The sequence below is a fragment of the Odontesthes bonariensis genome, chromosome 20, assembly GCF_027942865.1.
Source record: "Odontesthes bonariensis isolate fOdoBon6 chromosome 20, fOdoBon6.hap1, whole genome shotgun sequence".
In the NCBI taxonomy this organism is placed as follows: domain Eukaryota; kingdom Metazoa; phylum Chordata; class Actinopteri; order Atheriniformes; family Atherinopsidae; genus Odontesthes; species Odontesthes bonariensis.
Window position 1 is genome coordinate 19,180,138 of NC_134525.1, and position 26,604 is coordinate 19,206,741.

A 26,604-nucleotide genomic window follows, 5' to 3' on the forward strand; every position below is an offset into this window, starting at 1 on the left:
TGTGAAAACTTATGTGAGGGCTCCATCTGGTGTAAAACTGGAAAAATACACTGAAAAAAATCCCAGTTTAATTCAAACGTGTGAAAGCCTCGTATTTTGATGGAGCATTTTTCACCTTTTTTCATCTAATTGTATGTAGTTTTCATCTAATTGTGTGTATTCTCAAATGAATCTTCAATGAGTGGAGAAGGACACAATTTAATCATCAAATGTCAGTTTTTCCACAGCCGGAAAAAAAAATAAAAAATTTAAATTAAATAAAACAAAGCCCTGTAATTACCAGCAGTCTTGGCAATTACAATGAATGACATGGTTGCGTTAGTTCTGCATGGATAAAAACCACTGAAGCTGTTTTATACGAATCAAATCAGGCATAAACTACACAGCTTTGTATTAAATTAGAAAAAAACTGTTCTGGAAACGTGCACAACATACCTGAGAATGATTTTCAAATTGGTTTCTGGTGGACATCAAAGAGAAAGAAGCCACGATAATTATCCTTCATTAAAACGTTCCCTAGATGATTTGCTTGGATTATTTGAAAACAGTGATCATTTCTTTACAATTCATTCTGTCTCAGGTGCAATTACACAACGTTTGTTGCGAAAACCGTGAATCCGTAAACACGTCTGGTATCAAAAAACATTACGTCACTGATGTCCTGCACAGGAAATACAAAAACTTTTCTTACCAAAAAGAATAAAGGAAGTTTGGCTTGTGAGATAACATTTTGAGTATATATAACAAAACAAAAAGACTCCAACTGTCTGGATCGAATGAGGATTCAAATATTAAGAGGATGGGTTCACGGATTTCTACTGTAGACTTGATGCAACTTCCTTTGCGAACACAACAAAGAGAATTACAAGAGAATCATACTGCGTCTACTCATGTGGCGGCGTAACAGCGTTGTGTTTGCATTCAAACTTGAAAGAAACTTAAGACGTCTCAGTTCACATGAACGTGAGAACGATAGATTGGGAGTTGTGGTTTAAAGCCCGAAGAAACAGAGAATTTTAAAGAAAAACTACCAAAAAACAAAAACAAACAAGACATAAATAATGCCATCTAAGCCCAACATTCAAACATCTAAAAACAATTGCAAAGACCTTCACAAAATCCTTAACCTAATAGTGCAGCTTTTAAACAAATTATAGGATCAAAGCATGAAATCTTACCCCCGTCAGTAGAAAAAGACTAAACGAATACATCTGTATTTGTTTTGATCGTACAAAAAAATAAAAATAAAAAAGAGTTCTAATTGAAGATTTACGTCGTAAACATGGTAGCTGTTTCACACAAAGAGCCTCAACATTATGCCTTAGAGCCTATTGTCGCCTATTGGCTGTGAAGTCATCATATATCGAAGCCTTTAAATTGAAGAACTTGTAAAAGACAACTGAGGGAATTAAACCAACCAACGGTTGTTTCGTCACACTGTAAGGCATGAAACGGCGGACGGCTATGCCGTTAACTCGGTTGAGTTATGTTTACACGGTAGCCTAAAGGAGGGGCTAATTTATACAGATCTTAAAAGCAGTGTTGCCAGCTATCCTTAAATCTCACTGCTCCTCCTTTAAACTACACTACATGATTTATGTATCACACTCCTGCCGATGCATCATCTTATCTACTGTGAAAGCACGGGTTTATATCCTAAGTAACTATTAAAATCAAAGTTAACGGTTGCAAATCCTCGCCAAGTTTTGTAAACCGATTATGCAAAGTTAACCAAAGGCCTGTGGAAGCGCAAAAAAAGAGGAAACAGCTGAAACTGAATGTTAGCAGAAATGCGAGAAAACCAGAAGCATTCTCGACAGTTAAGACACTGACATAATTGTCTCTATGTGAAAAACTTTGGTCAGCAACTCTGACTGAAAAACTCCTTAATATTTGCGAAAAAACCTGCCCCTACTTAAAGGATAATCGGAGCATTTACAAGGTCTCAGAAATAACTGCATTTGAATGTTGTTTTAAAGTCTGGAAAACAATTGACACAAAGTGCAAATATTTACCGTATACAAGAAAATATCTACTGGAACTTTAATATTCCCATGACGACGCTAAATTTACAAATATCTTTTTGTTTTGCTGCTATTGAAAAAAAATCCACCCGACATCTTCATGACTGACGTGCACTTCCCTGCAAGTCTCACTGAACACTGGAGTGGTGCGGCACATCAAACTGGCCTGTGCTCCTCAGACCCCACAGTCATTGGTTCGGTCTTGGAGTTTGCGAGTGAGGGTGAGGAAGGTGGAGATCGAGGCGACAGAAATGTGGAAGATGAGCTGCCATGCGTTCCTAAAGCCGAGCAGGTACAGGTTGCATAGGACGATCACGCTCAATAGAGCGAAGGACTTCAACTTCTTCAGAGATGAGTGGAACAGGTAGAGGTGGCACTATGAAGCCAGAGATGAGAAAAAGTGTCAGAGAGAGTTTGAAAGGAACTCATTCCTGTTTTGAATGAGAAATTGACATGTAAACTGTTATCTACCTGAAAAGCACAGGAGAGAAATGCCAGAAGAAATGCCACAACATTCCAAATGCCTTCATAATCATCCTGTAAAAACAATCCAATCAGATAGAATTAATTTTTCAGATTAAGGCCGGCCGCTAAACTGGTACATTTATTTGTTTTTATAATGACTTCTTCCAAATAACACACAACTAAACCTTGTAATGGCCATACCTGGAACGTGTACTCTATGAGGTGTACCCCACGGATCACATTCAAAGAGGCACACATGATATTAAGGACGAGAGAGAGGATGCCTGGTGCCGTCACTGGTTCAAGCCTCTGATTCTGACCTTCTCAACCAAAGAAAGCGACAAAAGAAATAGTTTACCCAGTAATAATGAAAACATGTCTCATTTTCTGGATTGTTGTTTAGAATCCGCCTTACCAGATGCAGGACCTTGATCTGTGTGCCCATTTGCAATGCCATTGGCTAATTCCGCCTCATCCAAGTTAATCATTTGTGGTGGATGGATCCTCAGATCCTCCTGAACTTCCGCCAAAGTCACCTCAAGCGCTGGACCACCACTTTGGTTGTACTGCTGCTTCAGCTTTTGAATTGTGCCATCTGTAAGGCAAAGGATGATTTGGATTTGGATGAATACATTCAAAGTATTGCTATTGATGAGAATGCATGTCATTTAAAGCATTTGCACCTTCAGAGCAAAACCTTTACAATACCAGACTATCAAATCTAGGTGACACCATAACTCTTCCCTCACCAAATTCCAAAAATGGATATGGCCTGGCTGCCAAGGCAACAACAGTGTTATTGAAGCATGCTGTGAACTCCCAGCGCAGATCTTCCAGGAAGCAGAAGGCTTTAGCAACAGGGAGGCTGCAGTGGCACACACTCATGTAGGATACACCCTCTGAGGAGACGAAGCTGAACAGGTGAGAGGAGAAAAGGTGTTTAGTAAACAAACAGCCTGACGCAGTGTGACACAGACGCGCTCACACAGACATCACCATGTCTGCCTTCTGCATCCCAAAATAAAACACACACACAGAGCTGCTTTAAAGTGCATTTTGTGCCTTTCTGCAATGACTCAGTCTGCTGCTGCTTTCCTGTTTCCCTGAGTCCTTACTGTATATTGAGCTGCTGGCCCTTAATGGTACCCCTATCAGGGAAGAGGGCCAGTGACTTGCTGATGGTTCTGAGCTGGTGCTTCCTCTCCTGGAGCTCTCGGTTGTGTTCAAAGTCTGTGGAGGCTGACAGGGGGAGTCCATCCCTAACCCGAACCACAAAGGCGAACAAGATCAGAGACATGATCCACCAGGGCCATGAAGAACACAGAACCTGTATGGGGAAGGGGGAAAGATGAGAAGATTAGTAATACTAATAAATCAGCCTCAGTTTAACATAACAGCCCTTTAATAAATCATATCTTCTTCTACAAAAATAAATATCTAATAATTAGTTAAATATTTCAATTAAATATTTTACTCTATGACTGAAATAATTCGTCAAATCTCGACTGACAACCAAATGTAGCAAAGATACAGAAGATCTCAAAAGGTTGTTGAAAGTGAAAACTGACATCACATGACATCGTAATAAGTAAGTAACTTACATTGTAAGATGAACGTACGATTACCACGCAAATGTACAATGAGTTTGAGAAAATAACACCATGTGTGTAAATAGTTTCCAAGACAATGGCGACATTTTAATTGCGTCGGCAGAAAGCTACAACTGTGCAGAATGTTTGTCTTCTTAGTTAAGCAGCACGTTGAATCTGTCTTTTTAACCTTCAGTAAACCAAATATTCAGTTATATCTTATTACATCTTACCTCATTATTCTGGGGGTCATTCTGCACCTGATCACAAAGCTACTGTAAGTTAGCTGTCTATAGCATCGTATCATAAATAATCTGCAGGCAAGAATCCAGCTTTAGATACAGGAGTTACGAACAATTAATAATTACTAAGGACAATCCGAAGAACCTATAATAGCATGAAGCTAAGGTGTTAGTTCAGAACTATTTAACCAGATAACTTGATTTCTGCTCATGTAGCCCTCAATAACAACCACAACAAATCTTCTACGGTAAAGCAAGGGGGACAAACTTGCTCCGAGCGCCGTTTATCGAAGCTTAAGAATCCACCTTAAAAGAAGGAAGTTAGCGCAAGCTAATTTAATGACAGTCAGTGACTAGCTCATCCTTTGGCTAGCTACTGTGCATAGGTAAGTTGTTTAATTTATAATGTTTGATAGCACGAGATATGACTCAAAATTGTACTAAATTTGAATAGTTGTTGCAGCAGAGGGAGATGAAAGCTGCTGCGCTCACTTTAGCTAGCTCTTAGCCGTTAGCTCAACCATTTTGGAAGGGCTAACATTTAGGCTATCTGTTGTTAACGAAGTAGCTGGTGAAATTAGCATTTGTGTTCCTTTTTTTGTTTTTTTGCAGTCGGGTCAGTGTGGCTTGAGCCGATAGTAACCTGCAAGTAAAACAACGCCGTGCGTACAGTTTATTTACCGTTGCATTATTAGCTGTTTCCATACCTAACCTCCCATCAGTGTGTTGCAAAAGAGGACCATTTATTTGGATAATCAATGTCGGCTTGGACTGACAGTGGATTATAATTCTATTTTTATTTATTTTTAATTTATCCGGCTTATTGATTGGCTTATTGTTTCCTTTTTATTTTATTGCACAGATGGCTGAAGCCTGTGAAATGAAGCCTGTGAACTGTAGCTGTACTGTCCCTGCTTTTTTTTTTTTAAATTTTCCTCAATCTGTGCAAGAAGATCTGAACACAATAGCTAATTGATTTAAAACTTTCCATCCGTGTCGAGCTGACTAATATGATTTAACAAGATGGAAGTCGGGTGTTAACGGAGTTAACTGTTTGCACCTGCAGTAAATGTAAATACTGTACTGCTGGGAACCGCAGGGACAGTTTTCAGTATGACAATGTCACTCCCAGTAAATCAAACTCCGGCAAAGTCTGAAACCTAGCACAGGTAATGTAACACAGATGTAATAAAGAGTGTCAAATCGAATGTCATATAGATTTTAAGTGTAAATTGAGTGAGATAATTGCAAATTTATTAGATGTGAAGATTTAAATTAAAATTTCACATCATGTCCTCGTGTTGCTTGATACTTCTTCTCAAACCCCTTAAGTGAACATTGTGTTTCTCCTTTGTGCTGAGTATTCTAAGAGTCCTCTCGATTACAAATGTATAATGTGATCTAATAGGGCTGTTCTATAGCAGGTGGTCTCTGACAGCTGTTGCTAAATTAGGCTGGAGACATGTCTTACAGTTCTCTGGCAGACACAGAGACTTGGAGTTCATTTGTAAAATGGCCTCATTGTTGTTGGGTAATTGTTGTCATAAAGGGAAAACTGCGTGTTTTTGTGTGCCGCTGTAAGCAACCTGAAGCCTAAGCTTACTGAACAAGGCACTTTGAGAGAGCTGATTCTTGATTACTGTTGGATGTCGCTGTGGTTTCTTTTTAACCCAGATATTTGAAGTTTCCCGTCATTAAGTTAAGCTAATTGCAGTTGGGATATTTCAGTGTTGATAAGCTGCGATACAACTATGTCCTACAGACAGTGAAAGCAGAGTTGTTGTTTTTTTTGTTTTTTTTAATGTATGGCAATGAGGTTGTGATGTGTTCTGTTCAAATTGGCATTGACAACATGTTTTCCTATAAGCCCCTCTCTCATTCCCCTCCCATTGTTCTCTCCTCTGTCTGTTTGTTTCTCCCCGACCGTATTTAGCCTTTCCAGTGTTTTTCCCGCTCACTTCTCATCATGCCATACATGTCGAAACTTAAACTCTCTCTATAACATGGGAACATGTGAAGTTGTGGAGTTACTGTGGTTTTCAGGAGAAATCCGTTGCTTTATTTCTTCTTTGCTTTTTTTGTTCCTACATTTTAGGTCACCTGGACTTTGACCATAATGGGGGTGAAAGACCGCCCTCAGTGCTACTTTGATGTGGAGCTCAACCGGGAGCCAGGTGAGGGAATTCCTTATCGTTTTAAGGGAAGGAGGATTAGGTTGTCGTTTAGACTGCATCATCTCGCCTCCATACTTAAAACATTTTACCTGTGTGGATTGTTTAGTATCTTTGATGCTTTTGTTTTACAAATTAAAAGTGGAACGCTTTGGTATCGATAGAATAGTTTAGTTGTAGTTTTATATAGTCCTAAGTTTTGCGTGACTTATGATATATTTGGTCTGGGGAGGACAAAACGGCTTTTCTTTGAACTGGTAATAATATCAGAATGTCATAATTGCTGTTAGCTGTGGAGGAGTTTCTTTCATGTCTGGGCTTCACCGCAGGAACCCTTTAAACATGTGCCAGAAGCCAGTTAAAATTGTGCTGTGTAGGAGCACCAGGGCTACTTAATTGTACTTCTTAATTGTATCCCTGGCCTATCGCAGATTATTCTTTTGTTTTGTTGTTGTAGAGTTAATGATGCCAAATGATATTTCATAAAAAATGTAAATTTTCTGTCGCAGGAAGCTGAAGAGATTGAACTTGAGTTAACTTGTCTCTCTGTTCTTCTTCTTCTCCTTCTTCTTCTTCTTCTTCTTCTTCTTCTTTTTTTTTTTCTTCTTTTTTGTAGTTGGGCGCATAGTCTTTCAGCTTTTTTCAGACTTTTGTCCCAAGACAAGTAAAAACTTTCTCTGTTTGTGCACTGGTGAGTATTGTTCAGTCCAGGATGTGTTTGACTCTTAGAAGTCTTCTCAGAAGTACAATTGCATGGTTAACTTTTTATATTTTTGATAAAAGCAGATACTGAAGGTTTGAAGGTGACTAAGGCACATCTGTTACAACGGTTATTTACTGGGCATGAATATTTTCCATTGTAACATCGAGGAGAGAAATGAGAATTTTGAAAACGGAGTCGCAGCACTGATTGCAGGGTCCTGGTTTGTGTCCCTGGACATTTCATCCCTTAGAGCAGGGCAGAGCAGCATAGGTCTGCCTACAGACATCTAAAGCTATAGATCTGCTAACAGGCCGTAGATCGATCTTCCATCTCAGTTTTCACCACGCCTAGCAGCTGGAAATGGGATGCTAGCAGACAAGAGAGTTGGCTTGTTTTTCAGAGTGTAGACTTGCAAACGGGTAACGGATCAAGCATCGTAATGCACACCATTCATCTGGTGCAGTTTTGCTGTGACTTTCCCAAAGTTTTGAATGTGTCCTTTAAAAAAGACACGATCATCTCAGACCATAGGTAACCAAACTTTGGGACAACACTGAAAGATTTGTCTGTTTTTCAGTCCATCAGAGGACTGTCAACAACATAAGTCTTGATCAAAGGCATATAGTTACCTGAAATACACTGTCCCGACAATGGGTTTCATTCCCTTTGTTCACAACAAACCCCATGTGATAACATTCAAGACAACCGTTTCTGAATCCCTCAGGCCATGTGGTACACAAAACACTGTCGGGTTACATGACTAGTTTGTTTTTGACAAAAGCTCTGCTAATATGCACGTAATTGCAGGTGAAAAGGGAACTGGGAAAACCACAGGGAAAAAGCTGTGCTACAAAGGCTCCACATTTCATAGAGTTGTGAAAAACTTTATGATTCAGGGAGGCGACTTCACAGAAGGTAATAAGATGTACACCAGTTTATTTTTCTGTGAATGAATGAACTGAATTAACCCATGCGTACAGCTTAATACGTAAAGTTAATTGAAAAACAATAGAGCAAAGTGGTGCTGCAGTCAAAATGATTGTATCTCATTTGGGAAATTCTCAAATGCTCTTGATGTGTCTTGTGAAATTGAAAGAGTTGAAACGTGTATAAATACAGTTAATCTCGTTGAAGTGTTGACACAGCATAAACATGCACTTTGGCTTTGTTGTGGGTGATTATGGCCGACATCCAGGAGACATATTGTTTCCTGACTGTGGCTGTCACTACACAAATGTGTTTCATAAGCATGCATTAGTCATTTGTGTGCGTATCTGTGTGTGTATATGTGTGTCCCTTCAAAGTGCTGATAAGACAGCACTTTGTCTAATGATGTGATACACTTAATTATTATCATTTAACAAAAATGAATTGAAGTTTATTGTTTTTATTTATCTATCTTGGCAGGAAATGGAAGAGGAGGAGAATCCATTTACGGTGGCTACTTCAAAGGTATTGAGTTGGAGTTGATAATGTATCAAATTAGAAGTCCACATAGATCTCATAAATGTGTGTATAAACAATACAATAATCATTGCATGTGCCTGTCGCTGTATACATTGGTCTTTTGAACATTCCATTTGTGTGTGTCTCTGTTTACCTTCACTTCTCCTCTGTTAAGTTGTGAACTTTTATTAAATCAGCATGGGAAGTAGCCATTCTCTTTACTGAACGCTACAATCTTCCTGCCTAAAACTTTCAACATATTCTTTTATTTATAGAGTGGTCTTTTGCAAAATGAGAAGGTAAGAGATGTACACAGTCCAGTAACACCATGTCAACATAGTCACCACCACCTTCCTAAGTCAGTAACAAGTTTGCAAATGCCCGCAGCAGCTCACATATGTCCTGAAGGTTTTTTCAATCAATCAGCCACCCTATCAGTTACATTCTATGGTAAATATGTGATATTTATAGCTTCCCTACTAAACATGACCTCCTTGAAATGTTAGTAGCTCATTAGTAAGACCACATCATGCTACACACTGGAGATGATATGACTTACAAACTGGATCAAGATTCGGTTAGACGAAGATTGAGACACCGTACAAAGTTATTCCATCATTTGGATGAATTTTTGGATGATTAATTTTGAAATTCATATTGCAGCCTCTTGAATTCGTCACAGTTTTGCCACCTTTAATTCATATCAGAATTTTGTAACATGTACTTTTAAAGGTCAGGACCACTCTGAAAAACTTTCCCCACAGATCCCCCCCTGAAGTCTGACATGTTTTTTTTGTTTTATTTTGGAGCACTAATGTTCTTATCAGTTTGCCTGAATATTTTGCAGACTACTCCCTGTCAGCTCCCTTTTACAGAGTCTAGTTGATGCTGGAGTTGTGTGAAACGAGAGGCAATTGTCTTGAGAATTCACAGTAATTCTGCTGTTAAGGGTTGAAGTAAGAATTATCAGACAATTCAAGGAACAACAACAGAATCTATTGATCACATTTTTTGATATCATTGAATTCTCAGCCTTTAGCTTGGCATCCTTCCTCCTCCACTTTAAGCAAGTGCCATCCATCACATAAACCAAACTTTACCCCGGAGAGAAAATGCATCTGACAGCCTCCCGTTGTGTGCTACATGTTGGGTGTCCTTTGTGGAAGTTGTCCAAAAACACCACTATGTAAAAGCCTTCTTTTAAGACCGTTTTCTAAAGCAGTGGTCCTCCCATTTTTAAGTTTTTCAACACAAATGTTTTTCCTGTTGCATTGATGGTGAGCACGAGAGCAAAATATGCTTTATTCCAGTTGATATGACCGTCATCCTTAACGAGCAGCAGCATCTATTTTCCCTTTCTTCCCTGTTCTTTCTGAAGTCTTACAGACGTCATTCTTGATTCTCTCGTAATCGGGAGCTCGCAAGTTATGCATGTTTCTTTTCCGAATTAGATTCCATGTGTTTTTGTTCTCCAAAAAGCTAACAGATTGCCACGTAGTAATGAAATGGACAGGGACCAGTTCTTTAAAGGGGGTCAAAAATATGTAGCCATTACTTTTAAACACGCCAGACGACTAGATTTGTGCTCCTGATAAGGAAGAGTAAAACTCCTCTCAGTCAAAACAGCTGACTAAATGGTTGGTGGGATGGCAAAAAGGGTTTACGCATTAAAATGCAAATTATTTTTTTCCCCTTTAATGTTTTCTTTGACGCTTCACACGTTGAGACTGGGATTTGTCTTTCTCTGTACCCAACAGATGAGAATTTTACTCTCAAACACGACAGAGCTTTCCTGTTGTCGATGGCCAATCGTGGAAAGGACACCAACGGTTCGCAGTTTTTTGTGTGAGTGACTTTCTGTAACTGACTTTTGTTAAAGTTTAATTTTAGTTTTTGCTTCTTGTCCCTTCCTCTTGTGAGCCTGCGCAGTAGAATTTGTCATTGAGTGTGACCGTCAAACGTCGCCTCTCTGTGTGCAGTTAGATTTCAAAGTGCAGAGAAACATTGGATTAATTCTTTCTCACCTACAAATGTGTTACATTTTTTTTTCTCTTGCCGTTTTTGTGTAAAATTTACAGAAACTCTAGCATCCTGCTCTTCCAAGGTAATGTGTTTCAAAGGCTGTGTTTTTCTCTCTCTCTCTCTCCTGACTGTATTTTTCATTTTGTAGTTCATATTTGCAAACATTCTGCACAGCGAAGTGTTTTGTCCTTAATATTCGTAAACATGTCACAAATGGCTCATGTTATTTGGCTTGGTAGAGCGCTTTTTATCACTAAAACAGGTCATCACCTTGAGTTTGAATTTTGACTCTTCCTCCGTGAATAAAAACTCCCATCAAATATGAAGGAGGATATGTAGATATTATACTTTGCACGAATGGATTTGATCATGTGCAAATATCAAGATGCAGTTTCCACACAAAATTTGAAAAGTTTTTAAAACTAATTTGCAATCACATTTCTGCAAAGGGTGGTCTTACACATTCTCCACCCACAAGTTATCTGAGTTATTTGTTTCTCATTCTCTCCCTCTCCCCCCCTCCTTTTTATTTCCTTTTTTATGATCCCCACCACTTTGATTGGTTGGCTCCCCGCTTGTTTTACTGCTGGATTATCCATAAACAGCACAACTAAGATGGCACCTCATCTTGATGGGTAAATTCTTCATTCATGGTACATTCAGAATTATTCTCACAGCTAATAGTGAACTCTATTTCTGTCATTGTTTATTCAATCTGTCCATGTGACATTGAATAGCTGTGGGGTGTATGTGTATCACCAACAGCCATACAGTTTTTCTTCACATCCGGCAAGAAGTCTTAAGCGTGTGCTTTATCGCATAATGGGAAGTTGGCTGATAAGGACGCACTTTTGGTTTCACAGGCATGAACTTCTTCTCTTGTGTCTTTGCAGAGTCCACGTCGTCTTTGGTCTCGTCATCTCTGGCTTTGAAGTGATAAAGAAGATTGAGGGGCTGAAGACTGATTCAGCTAGCAGACCCTATGCTGATGTGAGAGTGGTGGACTGTGGACAGCTGATCACAAAGTCTGCAAATGATGGTCAGTTCAGCAGCAGTCGGTTACACAGATTCACAGGATGATCTATTGATGATCTATATCTATGATCTAGTCTATTGGAAAGTATACATCATATTTGAAAAGGGCTTTCTGTACATTGCTGCTGCACCTCGTGGTATCTTTCATCTCTAAGGCCCCTGATTGGCTCGTGGGGTCTTCCTCTGGTTAAACATCCCCCACTACCTCACCTAGAAGGTGACAGACTCCTGCCTCAACCACCCTACTAACATCTTCCAATGTGCGGGAGCAATGGCTCCAATCTGAACCCCTTCCGATGACAGACCTCCTCGTGCTATATCCAAGAGTAATCCCAGACACCCTTTCAAAGAAACTCATTCCCACAGTTTGTTTCTGCAGTATTACTCTTTCTCCACCCACAGCTCATAACCATAGGTGAGAGCAGGAAAGTAGAGCAAGCAGTGACTGACAGCTTTGCCTTTTGACTCAGCTCTGTCTTTATTATGACCGTGATCGGCAATCTGCCAGTGACTCTCCCGCTTCTCTCAACTGACACTCTTCCACTAATGAAAGAGCCGTTTTATTTCTTCAAGGGGGTGTTCGTGTGGGGGGCCGAGAGAGCTGGCATTATTTCAACGATGACAGACAGAAGTGCGGTCCTCTAAAAAAAGCAAGCACCACATAGGCTTCAGAAATGTCGGCTCACATTGATCAGTTTGGTTTGGCTGGTTGGTTTCAAGTCAGCTTGAGTGGGCTAGAGGAGGGAGGGGCAACCACTTTCATAACAAAGAGGCTACAGTACCATAAACTATAAATGGCAAGGAAGCCCAAGATAAAAACAGTGGCAACAGCTGCACTGGACAATCTCGATTCCCTTCACACTTAGTCTAACTCCATCACAGGAGATATTTGTCCACCATTGACTTTTGTTTTTTCCACAGCAGAGCAAAGCTAAAGGAACAACAACAAGCTAAGCTCCACAGCTTCGATCGTTCCAAATATGGAGCCATGACACCAGTTGAGAACATACAGAGAAAGATCTACAGCTCTTTACCTCATTTCTGGTTCTCAGTCAATTTGGTCATACTGATTGCTTGACAATAATCTAAGTTTTAAAGATGATTATCTTTAAAAATGGGAAACTGATGGTTTTGAGTTCAAAAGGAACCTGAGGATTGCCTTCATGAGCATTGGCATGGGGCATGTAACCTGATCTTCTGTTTAATGGGAAACAGTGAGGTGATCTCTGTGGACTTCAGAAAGCTTCACCCAACCTGAGACCAACAGCAAAGGCTTTATTGTAGCAGAGTCATTTCAACCTGTAAATGACTGTACATGTGAACTTTCACTCATTCTTTGCATACTGAATATCTTACATACACATGTAGGGATGGGAATCGAAAACCGTTTTTTGTTGAGAACCGGTTCCCAGTATTTCAATTCCTTGGAATCGTTTGGCAATTTTGCAAACGATTCCCTTATCGATTCCAGTGGGCGCAAATAACGTCACCACGCAACGTTGCGTGGCGAGTCCAGTGCAGCCAGCAGTCAACAGTAAACATGGCGCCCAAGCGGTACAAACGCTCGAAAGTTTGATTACACATCCCTAAAATAGACGACAACAGGGCAACTTGTAAAGTGAATATTTCACCAAAGGGAGGGAATACTACCAACATGCAATAACTATGAATGAATGTCGCGTTTTCGATCTGCTCCGGACTAACGTTGGTGAATCTGAACCCAGCAACGTTAGCAACGTTAGCGTTACTGCAGGTAACTAACTAACTAACAAACACTGCCTATCATGTTAGCGCCATTTGCCTCATTGTAAAACCTGCTGCTAGTAACAGTTAAGGTTAAATGAAAGCCTTCTCATGCATTACATTTAGATGAAATCATGAGAGACAGAGGCTGACTGGCTCAGAGCCAGAGGCTGGTGGTGCTACCCCCAGTTCCCGTCTACCTCCAGCTTCTCCTTTCACCAGAGCAGGGAAGAGTTAAATTACCCAGGCCATGAGAGACGAATGTGGACCTCACCGTTGTTGGGTTTGTAAGGTCATGACTCGTGTTACTTCTAAACTAAACAAAGTTGATGCTAATCGACCGGTTTGTTGTCCTTTTTCTCCAAATGAGAATCGATAAGGGAACCGATAAAGAACCGAATCGTTAAGCAGAATCGAAAATGGAATTGGAATCGTAAAAATCTTATCAATTCCCATCCCTATACACATGAGGTAGTTTTAGTTCAGGAGGGGGAGCAATCAGAGTTTCCTACCAATCAGAAGGTTGGTAATTTGATTCCCTGCTTCCCTGGAAATTTTCTTTGGGCAAGACACTGAGCCCCATGTTACCTTTGAGTGAATGTGCGTTTTGGAGAAAAAGCACAGCGGAGCCTGAAACACTGTGTGGATTAAGAAGTGGTGTATGATTGTGTGTGTTGGATGAATGTGGCCTGTAGAGTAAAAGCCTGTTGGATGGTCAACTAAACTAGAGATGCGCTTTACAAGCACAGTCCATTTAGCATTCACATTCTGTAAAAATGAGAATTTTTTTTAATTTTATAGCATAAAATGTGTTCTACCTTTACCTTCAGTGCTTGAAGGCAAGCGGAAACGAGGCTCCCATTCCGCTGACTCGTCCCTCAACTCCGACTCGTCCTCCCACTTCTCCTCATCGGTGGAATCTGAAAGTGAGGCGGATAAAAAGCGCAAACATTACAAGTACAAGAGACATGCAAAGAGCAAACGGTCTAAAAAGAAAAGTAGGGAAGCAAAGAGTGAGAAGAACACGGATATTCCGGCTTCCCAGCAAAGGTCAATTTAACTTCTGTCAGATTTAACACGCTTCTATAGCTACTGCCCTGGATCTTAATGTGCTGTGTCGTTACAGCTCCCACAGGCCTGGTGAAAACGAGATTCTAGAGGGAGAGAATGAAGTGGAAGAAGACAAAGAGCAGGGAGTGAAGAGGGAGAAGCCTGTTGTTCGACCGGAGGAGATCCCACCTGTGCCGGAGAACCGTTTCCTGCTGCGACGGGACATGCCGTCTCAGGAAGATAAAACAGAAGTGTTAGTTATAAGGACATGATGGCATGCACTCCTAAACAACTTAGTAGTTTTTCAAATTTGGCTTAATTGTTACATTTAATCTTTTCTTTTCAGTGTTGAAAAAGAAGAAACGACTCTTCCGACTGACCAGAAGCCAGCTGTGTCGAAGTCCGGGCGGAAGATCAAAGGCAGAGGAACAATTGTGAGCTAATCCCTAGAATAAGATCAAAGATTGATACGCAGTCAGCGGCAAAGTTATTTAACTCCCATTGCTCTGGATTCCAAATGCAATTGGGTTGAATTATTTTGCTTGGATACAGGTCGTTTAGGCCATTGGCGTTTAGGCCGCAGTCGTTTAGGCCCCCCTGCAGTCGTTTAGGCCACAGGGAGCAGTCGTTTAGGCCAGGCTACCTGAGCAGCTGAAATCTTTATTATTGTACATTCGTTATTATAAGATATAAGTCAGCTCTACTGGTCTGTCTTGGTAGCCTACATATCTATGGTAAATTATTTAATAACCAACTTTAGTGTGGAAACGTTTTTTTTAATTTAATAAATGGTGATTTATAAATTCATAAAATTGTGGAAATAATCATCCGCATTGCCACATTCGCTGGACAATAATGCTGTAATTATTTAGAAGCCTGTTAGATTCGCGCGGCTTGTGAGAATTAAAATAGTGATTTATAAGATAAGCATGCATTGTCATCGAAAGGGTGACTGATCTGAAACACCACATTCGTTGGACAATAATTATTAATACCTAATAATTTGTTATTCAGAAGCCAGTTTGATTCGTGGTTTGTGAGAATATTTTTGGAATCCTGATCACATAATTTCCGCAGTAGCTGGGGCGTGTACAATTGCTTCCCTGGTTTATCTATTTTTAGAGAGAGCGCGCGAAAATGTACAGATGGCTGGTTGGCATGTGTGTCATTGATCTGCGCGGATAGTAATCGCTCTGCATACAGAGCTGCAAGTGGCTTTGATGGGTTAACATTCCATACCCTCGCCTCGTTCACAGCTGGCACATTTAATTGGTCTACGCCAGCACTAATCGCCCGGCATACCAACACCTACCTCTAGTCAGGTGAGAGTGGTTTCGATGGCTTGGATGGCTAGACTATATATGAACACATGTTCACTAAATATTGGCCATGTTTATTTTGCAGTTATTCATAGGATATAAACATTAAAACACACACAAGCGCACGAAAGACGCTTAAGAGAACTGCGAGTTGCTTGGAAATTGGAGGAGGAGATGCAAAACTGGAGATGTATTTACACAAACATTTGTTGGCAGTTTTGCATCTCCTCTTCCAATTTCCAAGCAACTCGCAGTGGCCTAAACGACCTGCTCCCTTTTGGTTGCGATTTATATTTTTTTCTAAGATTACAATGCCGCTAGTTTTCTACAAGGTGGTCGCAAAGGTGATCAAAACAAAGACGGGAAAGTATGTTTTTATGCAGAAATGATTGCAGACAGCCAATGTACACACTCAATTTTGTCTTTTACTTTTTACAGAGATATCACACTCCCACGAGGTCTAAATCCCGCTCTGCATCTGTGGAGGAGCGTGGAAGCAGTGAAACTCCACCGCATTGGAAAGAGGAAATGAAGAGAACCAAAATGTATCAACCACCGAGCATGGAAAGATGGAGCAAAGGAGACAAGTATGACTTCCATTTAACCCTCACACTTTTAAAAATTATTTTTCCCTTTTTTTTTTTTTTTTTTTTTTTGATTTTCTTCATACATCTTTTGACTTACCAGATTGAATGACCATTCCTCAAGCAGATGGGATGACAGAAGCGACTCTGCATGGTCTCGGTCTGCTGATCATTCCTCAGACCGCAGCTCTGAGAGGTCGAGCCAGCACCGGCAACCAAAAAAAGAGAAGAAGAAGGCCAAGCACAAAAAGAAAGCAAAAAAACACAAACATGGCAAGAAGAAGAGCTCCAAGAACAAACCTCAAAAACAATGCACGTCAGATGGCGAACGGTCAGTGTCTTCAGGGAGGAAGTCCAGAAGATCCCTTTCACCAACTCGTTCTCCTTCAAGTCTCCATCATTCGTCGACCAGGAGAAGACGGAGGTTCTCGCTGTCGTTCTCACGGTCCTATTCTAGGTCCTACACATCCAGTCGAACCAGGTCTCGAGGAAGATCCAGGTCTTATTCGAGATCCAGAAGCTTCTCTAGGTCTAGAAGTCAATCTTTATCTAGATCCAGGTCTCGGTCCTTTTCTGAATCTCGGTCAAGATCGAGGTCCAGGTACCGATCCAGATCTTTGTCGCCATCTAGAAAAAGGAGTTCATCCCGATCTCCAAGAAGGAGAAAAACGAGCAAGCTCAAGCAAGACGTCATGGCCCATGTTACTGAGAAGCTCCCCGAGAGCAAGACTGCACCTGTCCCCAGACTGCCAACAGTCCCAGTTCCTGATAAGGTCCCTGTGATCCCGCTTAGCGACAGCCCTCCACCCTCACGCTGGAAACCAGGCCAGAAACCTTGGAAGCCTTCCTACATTCATATCCAAGAAATTAAAGCCAAAGTAACCTCCAATAGCATCTCCTCTATTAAACAAACAGTCAATAGCATTACAGAAAAGGTTCAGACTTCAGTTATACCAAGGTCTGTAACAGGAGATGCCAAAGACGATAAAGTATCCAGACTAACACAGCGTTCACAGATCAGGTCCTTCAGAAGCAAGTCCTCCAGTCGTTCTTACAGTCGGTCCCGGAGCAGAAGTTCCAGTCGGTCCAGGTCGAGATCCTCTCGTCAGTACAAGAGCAGGTCGTCATCCTGCAACAGATCAGACTCTGAAAACTCCCAGAAAACAAGTAGCAACAAGAAGAGTTCATTAGACAAGGAATGGAAAGAGTATTATAGTTCTCTGAGGAGGATAAAAAATTTAGACGAGTACATTTCACTTAGAAGTGGTCAAGATGGTCTCTCAGGCTCGGAGAAGGGAACAGGCAGCGAGCGCAGTCACATAAGTGGCTCTAGAGAGAAATTAAAAGAGAAGGGCAGCTCACAGGAATCTGAGACAAAAAATTATAATTCACTGCCAGCAGAGAGCTTCAAAAGCAGATCTGAATGGGATAGTGACAGTGATAAAGTGAGCCAAAGTCGCAGTGCTATCCCCTTAAAAAAGCAGGAACAAGCTGCTCAGTCTAGTGATCTTCTTGACAAGAAGTTGTCTGCTCTTGCTGGATGGAATTCAGAGAGTGACTCTGAAAACATCCCCAGCCGGATGTTGGCCATTTCAGAAAAAGAGGAAGGAGAGGCTAGTTCAGAATCAGATTCTGAAAGTGTGAAGAAGACGTCGGATGCAGAGCTTACTTTGGCGTGTAAGATTGCTGCTGCTCCTGCTGCTGCTGCTGCTGCTTCTTCTGGTCCGTCAGAGGAAAGTCCTGTGACTACTGCGCAGCCAGAGAAGCACAAAAGTAAAAAGAAAGCCAAACGGAAGCATAAACGTAAGAGGAAAAGTGAGAATAAGAGCAGTTCTCATCACAGTAAGGATAAACCCAAAAAATCTAAGAGAAAACATCAGAAGATGAAAGAGACCTTTCACTGGCAGCCACCTTTAGAGTTTGGAGAGGAGGAAGAAGATGATGAATCTAAAAGGGAAAGACGCAGTCCTTTTAAAGTAGTTAAAGATGCTCCTGATGAGGATATGAACAAAAAGGACCAAAATTCAACTCATTTGAGCAAGAAGCCTTTTAAAGAAGAAGAAAGAGGTCAACAGAGGTTAAAAGAAAGTAACAAAAACTCAAAACACTGTGAACCTAAGCCACAGTCATCAAACAGGCACAGTGGGAGCAGCTCTCGATTGTCATTTGTCAAGGAGCAGGAGTCTTTAGATGATATGGACATTTGTACTCCAGAGCATGATGTCGACATTGTTGAACCTCCACTCGCACGCGATTCCTGCCACAGTGCACCTGAATTAACCCTAAGATCTACCTCCGAGTCATCAGAAATGTCAAGAAATGATGGCACTTCACTTCAGATCAAAGACCAGTCTTCTGTTACTTGCACCACAGCGGGTGGGCTGCAAGATGAAGCTTCTGCTGGCAAAGCTGTAATTCATTTCAAATGGAAGCCACTGAAAGGAATGTCGGCTCTGCAGAATGTGAGTGTGCCACCGGTTTCTGTGAAAAACACACACATTCAAGAGAGCCAGGCCCTTAACGCACAGGGCGTGAGAATGGAGATAAAGAGCAAAAGCCGGGTCCGACCTGGTTCTCTGTTCGATGAGGTCCGTAAGACCGCACGGCTCAACCAGAGGCCGAGAAACCAAGAGAGCTCAAGTGAGGAGAGGTCCCCCTCTGTGGGGAAGACCAAAGGAACTTCACACACTCGCTCCCCGAAGAAGTCCAGGTCCACGTCTAGAAAGTCTCGCTCAGCTTCCAGTCACCGTTCGCGGTCCAGAGGGTGGTCCCGCTCCTACAGCAGGTCCAGAAGTAGATCCCACAGCTCCAGCTACTCCTCCAGGTAAGAGGGAAAAGAGCCCACGTTTGAATGAAAGGCGCACAAGGGCCTGTTCAGTGAAGAGATTTGAGTGTATTAAGACGAAGTTAATGTATATTTGTAGGAGACAAATCTATGTCCAACATCCAGATTCCTTTGCTCTGGTCACTTATGTCATGCTTTTCACTTTTTTTAAGAAGCCGCAGCAGGAGTCGGAGGAGACACAGGAGAGGACACTCTCGCTCTCGCAGCACTTACAGGAGTTACAGGAGTCACAGGTAAACGGTTGATAATCTGCTTTGGAAACTGATGAATCCAGTTGGTGAAATTAATTTATTTTTGTCTCAGAACTGTGGAATAAAGTGAAGAAACCTGAGCTGTAGACCTTTTCCTTGTATCTATTTTTTTTTTTTCATCCCTAATGTATATTTTGGTGAATGAAAAGCTTCTTGTTTCCGTTTTGTTCTTCTCCCATCAGTCGGACGTACAGTCGAAGTCCTTCCCGAAGCCGCTCGTATCGCCGTAGGAGGTCCAGGTCCGTGAGGCTCCAGACTCAAACGTTTTCTTTAATCTCTCAGTTTTTCGCCGAACAATTTAGAGATTAGGCGTTGTGGATTAAGTGTTTTCAGACATGGTTTCTTATCTTGTTCCTGTATCCCTGTTGTTGTTCAGACCAAAAAAAAAGAAATTTCATTAAGAAAAGCATCACCATGACAACCAAGAATTTAAAAATCTGTCATTTGCTACACTTACTGAAACAGAAAAACAGAAAAAAAGGCTGTAAATCAGTAAGCTTATTCTGACAGATCAAGGGAAAACAAAACCATCTCAATAAGATTTCCTCAGAAATATAAAAAACATTTCATTGATTTATCCGTCCGTCCATTTAATTCCACTTGTCTTTGTCTGGTGCTGCTTTTCTGTTCTACTATTTGTTTTAACTGTGTTTGTTCCAAAATAAAAAAAATGGGCATCTTGGCCGTGTGTTGATGCAGGTCAGACTCCTATGACAGCTACTCCAGCCGGAGTCGCAGCGCGAGCAGGAGACGAGGGCGAAGACGCAGCGACAGCTACAGGAGCTCCGAGCGCCGATCACGGTAAGACCCCACCGTAAACACCTCTGAAATTGGTGGATTTTTGCTCACATCCTGCACGACGATCCTGTTGATGCCCGAAAAGTGACGTGATCTGTCTCGTCCAGATCGTACCGCTCATCCAGTCGCAGTTCTTCCCGGAACAGGAGCCACAGTCGCAGCAGCCGGTACAGCTGAGCTGCACCTCAGCTGTCCGATAAAGGGGAACACGACCAGAACGTCTGCTCGTACAGCAGCAGACACCCACAGATCAGCAACTAAACCTCCAAGAGAGTTCTGTTGGCTCCTCTTATTATTTTGATAATCAACTGTGTATCCATGAGTGAAATAACACGACTGTCATCAAGGATATCAATGTTTTTAGTACGTGTTTAAAGAAATAAAAAAAAAAAACATGCTTACAATAAGACAAACGTCCTTATTTTAGTGACTGGCATAGACGACACCAGCTGGTTTAAAATCTGTTAAATATGTTCTATAGGAGAAATGACCTGCAAATAATTTAGATTATTATATATTTGTGTATTTCTTTTTTTCTATTTCTGCCTTTTTTTATAAACTAAACTGTTACATTGTTCTACTGTCTGAACATCTTAGTTTGGATGTTTCTGAGGAGTTGGTGGGTTACTCTTGTTTTCGATGTGAGGTTGAGCCTTAAGTTCGAAAAGAATTCCTCACTGAATGAAAAGGAGCTTCTTTTCTCTGTTTTTTTTTTTTTTTTTTTTTTTTTTTTTCCCATGACGTTAGTTATGAGCTATGAATGTTAAGACTGTATCCAAAGTGTAGTCTGTCTGATTTTTACATGACATGGTTGTGAATGTTTACCTTGAATAAATATTGCCACATGTTTGACCTTCGGTTTTTTTATTTGATTCATTTGGATGCTTTAAGGACTTCACGTGCTCCCGTCACAGTAGTGCCATCTACCATCGAATGCAGAACTACACGGTGCGTTCTTATGAGATCATTCCAAACGCCGCAGCAACGTCTGAGCTGCAGTGACTTCAATTGTGTGCACGTATGTCGGACATGTAAAATATGTAGCGTCAAAGTCGTGTAACCGGAAGAATCGGATAAATGCAAACCTGGCACGTCTTTAGGAGAAAATGTTTTTATTTGTAGTCGGGTGACGAAAAAGTATTTTTCCACGAGTTTGATGACAGAAAAGTTATGACTGTGATACCGATGATGCAGAAAGACTAATCTTGTTGACCAAAAGAGTAATTTGAGATTAAATTTAGCTTTTTTAGACTTCCAAAATCCTAAATGAAAGTAAAGTAACATAAACCTGAATCAATGTTCTGATGAACTTTTAATCTCTGCCTCAGTTTCTACTTGACTGTTAACAGAGAATGGATTTCAAGCTCTTTCTGATGGGCAGGATTGTTGGATTTGTGGGGGGGCATTTGGCTACCATGATAGCCTACCATTTCTTTGTAGGGATTTAGTGTACCTGCTTCTGTTTTTTATTTTCCCCAATCATGGATCATGGAAACCATGGATAAAGAAGGCTGGATATTAGAGGAAAATGGGGAGCTGCTCAGGGCCTTGAGTATGCTCCCTGGTTGGATAGAACATCATTTTCCCACTATTTGAATACCCACTGGCCAAACCATTGAAATTATCATTACAGTAAAATACATGCAAATGAATCAATGATGAACAAGTAACTATCTGCCTGAGTGAGAGTTAGACAGGCATTATATTCGTTCAAAATGTGCACCGACATCATGCAGGCCTTAAAGGTGAAGTCTGATACACATTACTAATGAGAGCTGGATGGCAACAACACAAAGAAAATCAGCTTCTCTTGGAGCCCTGAGTGGGCTGCTGGTGGGCTCTCTGTGTGGAGTGTGCATGTTCTCCCCGTGCCCACAGCGCTTCTCTCCAGGTACTCCTGCTTCTTCCCACAGGGCAGAAGGTTAGGGGTTAATTGGTGATTCTAAATGCATGGTTGTTTGTCTCTGTGTTGGCGCGGCGACCTCTCTGGGATGTACCCTGCCTCTCACCCAGTGACCGCTGGGATTAAAGCACACTGGGATTAAAGGCCTTCTCAAGGCCTCGTCTTGTTTAGGGCACAACTTACTTTGGGCTGAAGTTGTGGTGGCCCTGAAATGAAACACAAAGAGATTTCACTTTTTGAAATGCTTTGTTAGTTGAGATATATCATTAAAAAATGCTGTTGTGCCGTTGTTTTTCTTTTTATAATCTCTGGAAGGTTTTTTTTTTTTTTTTTCCCCAACACAAAATGTGTGCTCTTTTATGTTTGTGGTCTCTTTCTCTTTCTTGACCTTAGTTTGGCTTTGCTGTGTTTGGTGTTATCTGAAACACAGATGTTTTGTTGTGCGTTTGGTTTTGCTGTCGTGTCACGGAAAATGGAGTTTTTCCTGAAAAACTTGTTTTTGTTTTGATGTTGTGTTTATACTTTTGCAGGGCCGTGTAGAATGCGTTATTTCAAATGTTTTGCTTGTGTGCTGTTATTGTGTCCTATTGCTACGCATTTCCCTAAACGCCCCTGTTTACTCCGCTCTGTTGTTGTACTAAATTGGGTGGTTTTGTGTGGTTTTGCAACATGTCATGATGCTCCTCTACTTTCTCTGTTTATGTTGTGTCTAATCCCGCGTGAACAAAACCGCCACAGGATGCTCAGTCGCGGCTCTGGGTGATTTTTTTATTTATTTTTTTAGGCATATGGCGCTAACTTGCGGCATGTACGCTGCCTGCGCGTGAATCTGCAGCGACTGCTGTAATGTGGGAAACCAATGAACTCTCTGACCCCCGCATCTGTCTGCCCGCCGCCTGACGTCACACTGCCGGAGCTGCACAGCGCGAGGAAGCGCACCCAGCGTTTGCGCCATATGGCCGTGTGTCCTTCCCCGCCGTCCTCCTCCTCCTCCTCCTCGCCTCAAAACATTCACCGTGCGGCACGAAGAAATGCGCCTGAATCGCAACTCCGCGTTTTGAAACAGTACCGTGTCCCTTTAAAAACGTCTGACAAAAAGCCCATATGATCCCCGAGCTCCAATCACCAATTCCTTGTGCAAAAGCAGCCTCTGCATTTTTGTCTGTCTGAACGCTACGGCAGCACGGGGGGAAAAAGACTGAGGAGAAGGCAAAAACTGAAGAAATGTGACTATCCGACGGTCATTTTCATGGCGAGGGGGAAACTGGAGCGAAAGGAGTTATTCTGGGACTCCTTTGAGCCTCGAAACGCTGGATCAAAATGGTAGGCTGCAGGGCAGCGCTGCTTCTTCTTCTTCTTCTTTTTTTTTTTTTTGTTTATTTTGTGTCCCTTCTTGGTCTCTTGCAAATTTGAGCTACTTAGCAGGCCGATCAAACTTGCCACACTTTTGCCTCATCATGCCTCCTCGCCGCTGCTTGTCATACGTGTGCTTTGTGCTTCGCGTCGTTGGCGGTGAAGTTTGTAACTTGCCGACGCGACGCAAGTTGGAAATTGAAGCCGCCGAAAGAATGCAGGGGCTACCATAGCTACATTGATGCGGACAAGGAGTTAAATTCTTTAATATCAGGGCGCTTCTGCACAAGACTCTGGTCGCGGCCGGTGCAAATGTGGCCAGGATGAGTGAAGGTGAAGCTGCCACCTTTTCTTTTTTTTTTTCTCCCCCCCCCCCCCGAGCAGGTGCAGGTCAAGTTGGTCAAGAAGAGACACGCATGTCTCTTTTCCTTAGAGAATCAGCTCAGCAGAGCAGAGGGTGTCACGCCTCTCAATAAGTTGGCTTGGTTGCGGTTGACACTGATGGGGAGGTGAAATGGTCCCTGGTGCTTCCAACATCTCAGGTTTGATTTAGTTTAGGTACTTGCAAAGTGATTCAAGCTTTTTCCATCAAAGCAGAAAGCCCAACATTCATTGGACGCTGTCCAGTTTTACTTTACACTTCATCTGCTGCATGAGACTCCATATCTACTCATTAACCGCCTGCATCTCCACATATACTCAGCATTTCAGCCCCCTCAGCAGAAAGGAGCACAACAGAGTCGGACAGCGAAGCAAACAGGCGGCTGTGTCTCCGGGGTCATTTTAGGATGCCTCATTAGGAAAGCATGTGGAGCTCGATGCAGTGGTGGAGTAATCCTCGCGCCGCTCACATCTGGAGGCTTGGGTTAATATCTGGGTCAGGTCAGCAGGGTTAGTCCTGGTGCTCGCTGGGTGGCTTCTGACGGGTGGAAAGAGGGACAGAGAGGTTGGGTTGTTGCTGTGCTTTCCTCCACTGTTTTGGTTGGAAGTGCATGAGAGCAAACTGCAGCAAGGTGCAGAGTTTGTGTCCAACGCAGGGCTGTGAGGATCAAAGATGTAAGGCTTCTCTTCTGACCGTTTTGGTGTACATACTCTGAAGATTGTTGACATCAAAAGCTGATTTCCCTCTTAATCGATAGCCTCTTCTGCTTTTTTCCTCTTTTTTTTTTTTTTTCTCCCACCCACGGATGAATTACTGTACAGGCCAAGCAGCAACGGCTCATGGGCCTTCCCGCTTATGAGGCCCGTGGAACCAGACCATCTGTTTAAAGTTTTAGTATTTCAGTCTTTAAATGACTACGAGGAGACACAATGCTGGTGATGAGGCAGAAAGGAAGTGCAGGAGGATGCAGAGCAAAGTCAGAGGCGCGTAAAACGACCCAAAAGAAGTGTTACTGGAGGCACGACACGTTAGTAATTAGGTAGAAATATGAAATGACCGCAGAGTAAAACGAAATCACAAATAAGCCAAAAATGGGAAAAGGGTGAAAGAAAGTGACCAAAAAGAGGCGCAAAACCTCCAATAAAGATGCAAAATAACTTTGGGAAAACGATTATTGACTACATAACGTTTCAAAGTCCCGAAGTAGAAGTACGACATGTCCATAAATAAGCGTACGCGTCTACATTGAGGCGAGTCTTTCAATCTCTTCACGCTCTTTTTCAAATGAGAGGATTTATATGGGCGGTTGTGAAACCAGCGCCCCAAACACACACAAACACACACACACACACACACACACACACACTAAACATGTTTGTAGTGTTCACTTCTGGCCCTGTGATACAGTTAAGTTCCAGTCAGCATTGTGAGCAGCTCTGTGTGTATCCTCTCAGGGTGCTGTGAGTTTTACGTAACTGCCTATTCAGGGCATTCCTTCCCACCCTTGACTTTGAGGCTTCGCTGTCTCTGGGTGCTGAGCGAGAGAACCGTCCTCAGTCTTTGTGACAAGTGCAGCCATTCCTGAGACCCGGCAACAAACTCCGGCAGACATCTATTCGGCCTCTGGTGAGAGGCTGCTCTTTTTTGGACACTCAGTTGCGTACTGTAGGTGCTGCTAATTTATGCCCCTGAGATTAAGAGCAGTGGACAAGGCCATGCAGGCAGCAAGGTCGGACTCACTAGGCTTATGTAAGGTTTCTTTTGTTCCTGTTGGTTCAAATGGCACACACTTGTTTGAAGGAAGTTACAGTGGCTGTGTGCGTTTCTTTATTGTTTCTCAGCAGCACTGCTGCCTTTCTGTGTGAGCAAAGCGGTTACTCCAATTTAACTGTTTGGCCAAGCTTGACTTTGAGCTCTGCTATCAGAGGCCAGACCCCCTTTTTTTGAGGATTACTAGAGTTTCACTGGAATTAAAAAAAAAAAAAAAAAAAAAAGATGCTGCGAGATATTGAAGACGGAGACATCTAAAGTGTTCTTATGTTGCAGCTGTAAACACTGACGGAGAGACTTAGAGGAGCTTTAAAGCAGATTAAAGTGAGGTTTTATGTGCTGCTTTTGGAGACTTGCCGGGTAGAAGCAGGAATCCTTGATCTGATAGTCATCACAAATATTTGTTTGATGTTTAGTCATGGGCACAGATTAATGTTTGTGTTTTAAACAGGAATGACCTCATTATATATTATTAGCTGCTTATCTTTGCCGACTTGTACACACGCTGCAGTGAAAATGTGCAGAAAGGGGCAAGAAATCTGTTTATTCCCCGTTTCACTGCAGTAGAACTTTTCATGGAATTGTTCGAGGTTCTTAAAACCCGCTCATGTCATTATGTTTGAATGAGAGTCTACATGTGGGGCAGTAAACTCATCTCGAGGCTGGAAACAGGACAGAGCAGTATTGCACAACTTTCTTTGTGGCGTTGTGGATCGGGGCTGTAAAAATGTGTTGCTTCAACATCCACATCGCAACGTTCACGTGCACTTTTGCAGCATGGTACAAACGAAAGTCGGGTCCTATTCATTTTTTAGTGTCTAATCTGGAGGAGAGGTCACAGAATTTACTCAGATTTCAGGGCTCTTGGATAAACTGAGATTTATTTTTATCTTTATTTTCAAAGCACGA

The 26,604-nt window shown here is 41.9% G+C and overlaps 3 protein-coding genes across 9 annotated transcripts in view; 2 read left to right on the forward strand and 1 right to left on the reverse strand.

Moving 5' to 3' along the window:
- Positions 1–182: 182 nt before the first annotated feature.
- On the reverse strand, positions 183–4,574 carry sec22c (SEC22 homolog C, vesicle trafficking protein). Its single transcript, XM_075452857.1, has 7 exons — positions 4,312–4,574; positions 3,605–3,816; positions 3,239–3,402; positions 2,905–3,084; positions 2,691–2,809; positions 2,496–2,561; positions 183–2,400 (listed from the first exon to the last, which is right to left on the reverse strand). Exons 2-7 carry the CDS (start codon positions 3,784–3,786, stop codon positions 2,200–2,202), a joined length of 912 nt encoding a protein of 303 aa, XP_075308972.1. The 5' UTR covers positions 3,787–3,816; positions 4,312–4,574; the 3' UTR covers positions 183–2,199.
- On the forward strand, positions 4,401–21,139 carry nktr (natural killer cell triggering receptor). 7 transcript variants are annotated; one of them, XM_075452851.1, is made up of 17 exons: positions 4,401–4,706; positions 6,416–6,494; positions 7,108–7,182; positions 8,002–8,109; positions 8,602–8,646; positions 10,398–10,485; positions 11,268–11,297; positions 11,556–11,701; positions 14,271–14,490; positions 14,567–14,743; positions 14,837–14,924; positions 16,248–16,396; positions 16,497–19,217; positions 19,394–19,471; positions 19,672–19,728; positions 20,189–20,290; positions 20,395–21,139. In XM_075452851.1, the coding sequence occupies exons 2-17, from the start codon at positions 6,437–6,439 to the stop codon at positions 20,462–20,464; spliced, it is 4,212 nt and encodes a 1,403-aa protein (XP_075308966.1). In that variant the 5' UTR covers positions 4,401–4,706; positions 6,416–6,436; the 3' UTR covers positions 20,465–21,139. The 7 variants fall into 7 exon arrangements, with proteins under 7 accessions (XP_075308966.1, XP_075308967.1, XP_075308965.1 ...); XM_075452852.1 differs by having other exon boundaries at positions 4,403–4,706; positions 16,521–19,217; positions 19,391–19,471; XM_075452850.1 differs by having other exon boundaries at positions 4,404–4,706; positions 19,391–19,471.
- A 2,016-nt stretch (positions 21,140–23,155) lies between these two features.
- The window catches only part of zbtb47b (zinc finger and BTB domain containing 47b), a 32,378-nt gene continuing 28,929 nt past the window's right edge, over positions 23,156–26,604 (forward strand). Inside the window, exon 1 of the mRNA XM_075452960.1 lies at positions 23,156–23,513. Within this exon, the coding sequence (XP_075309075.1) occupies positions 23,511–23,513 (3 nt within the window). The 5' untranslated portion in view covers positions 23,156–23,510. The remainder of the gene's footprint in view (positions 23,514–26,604) is intronic.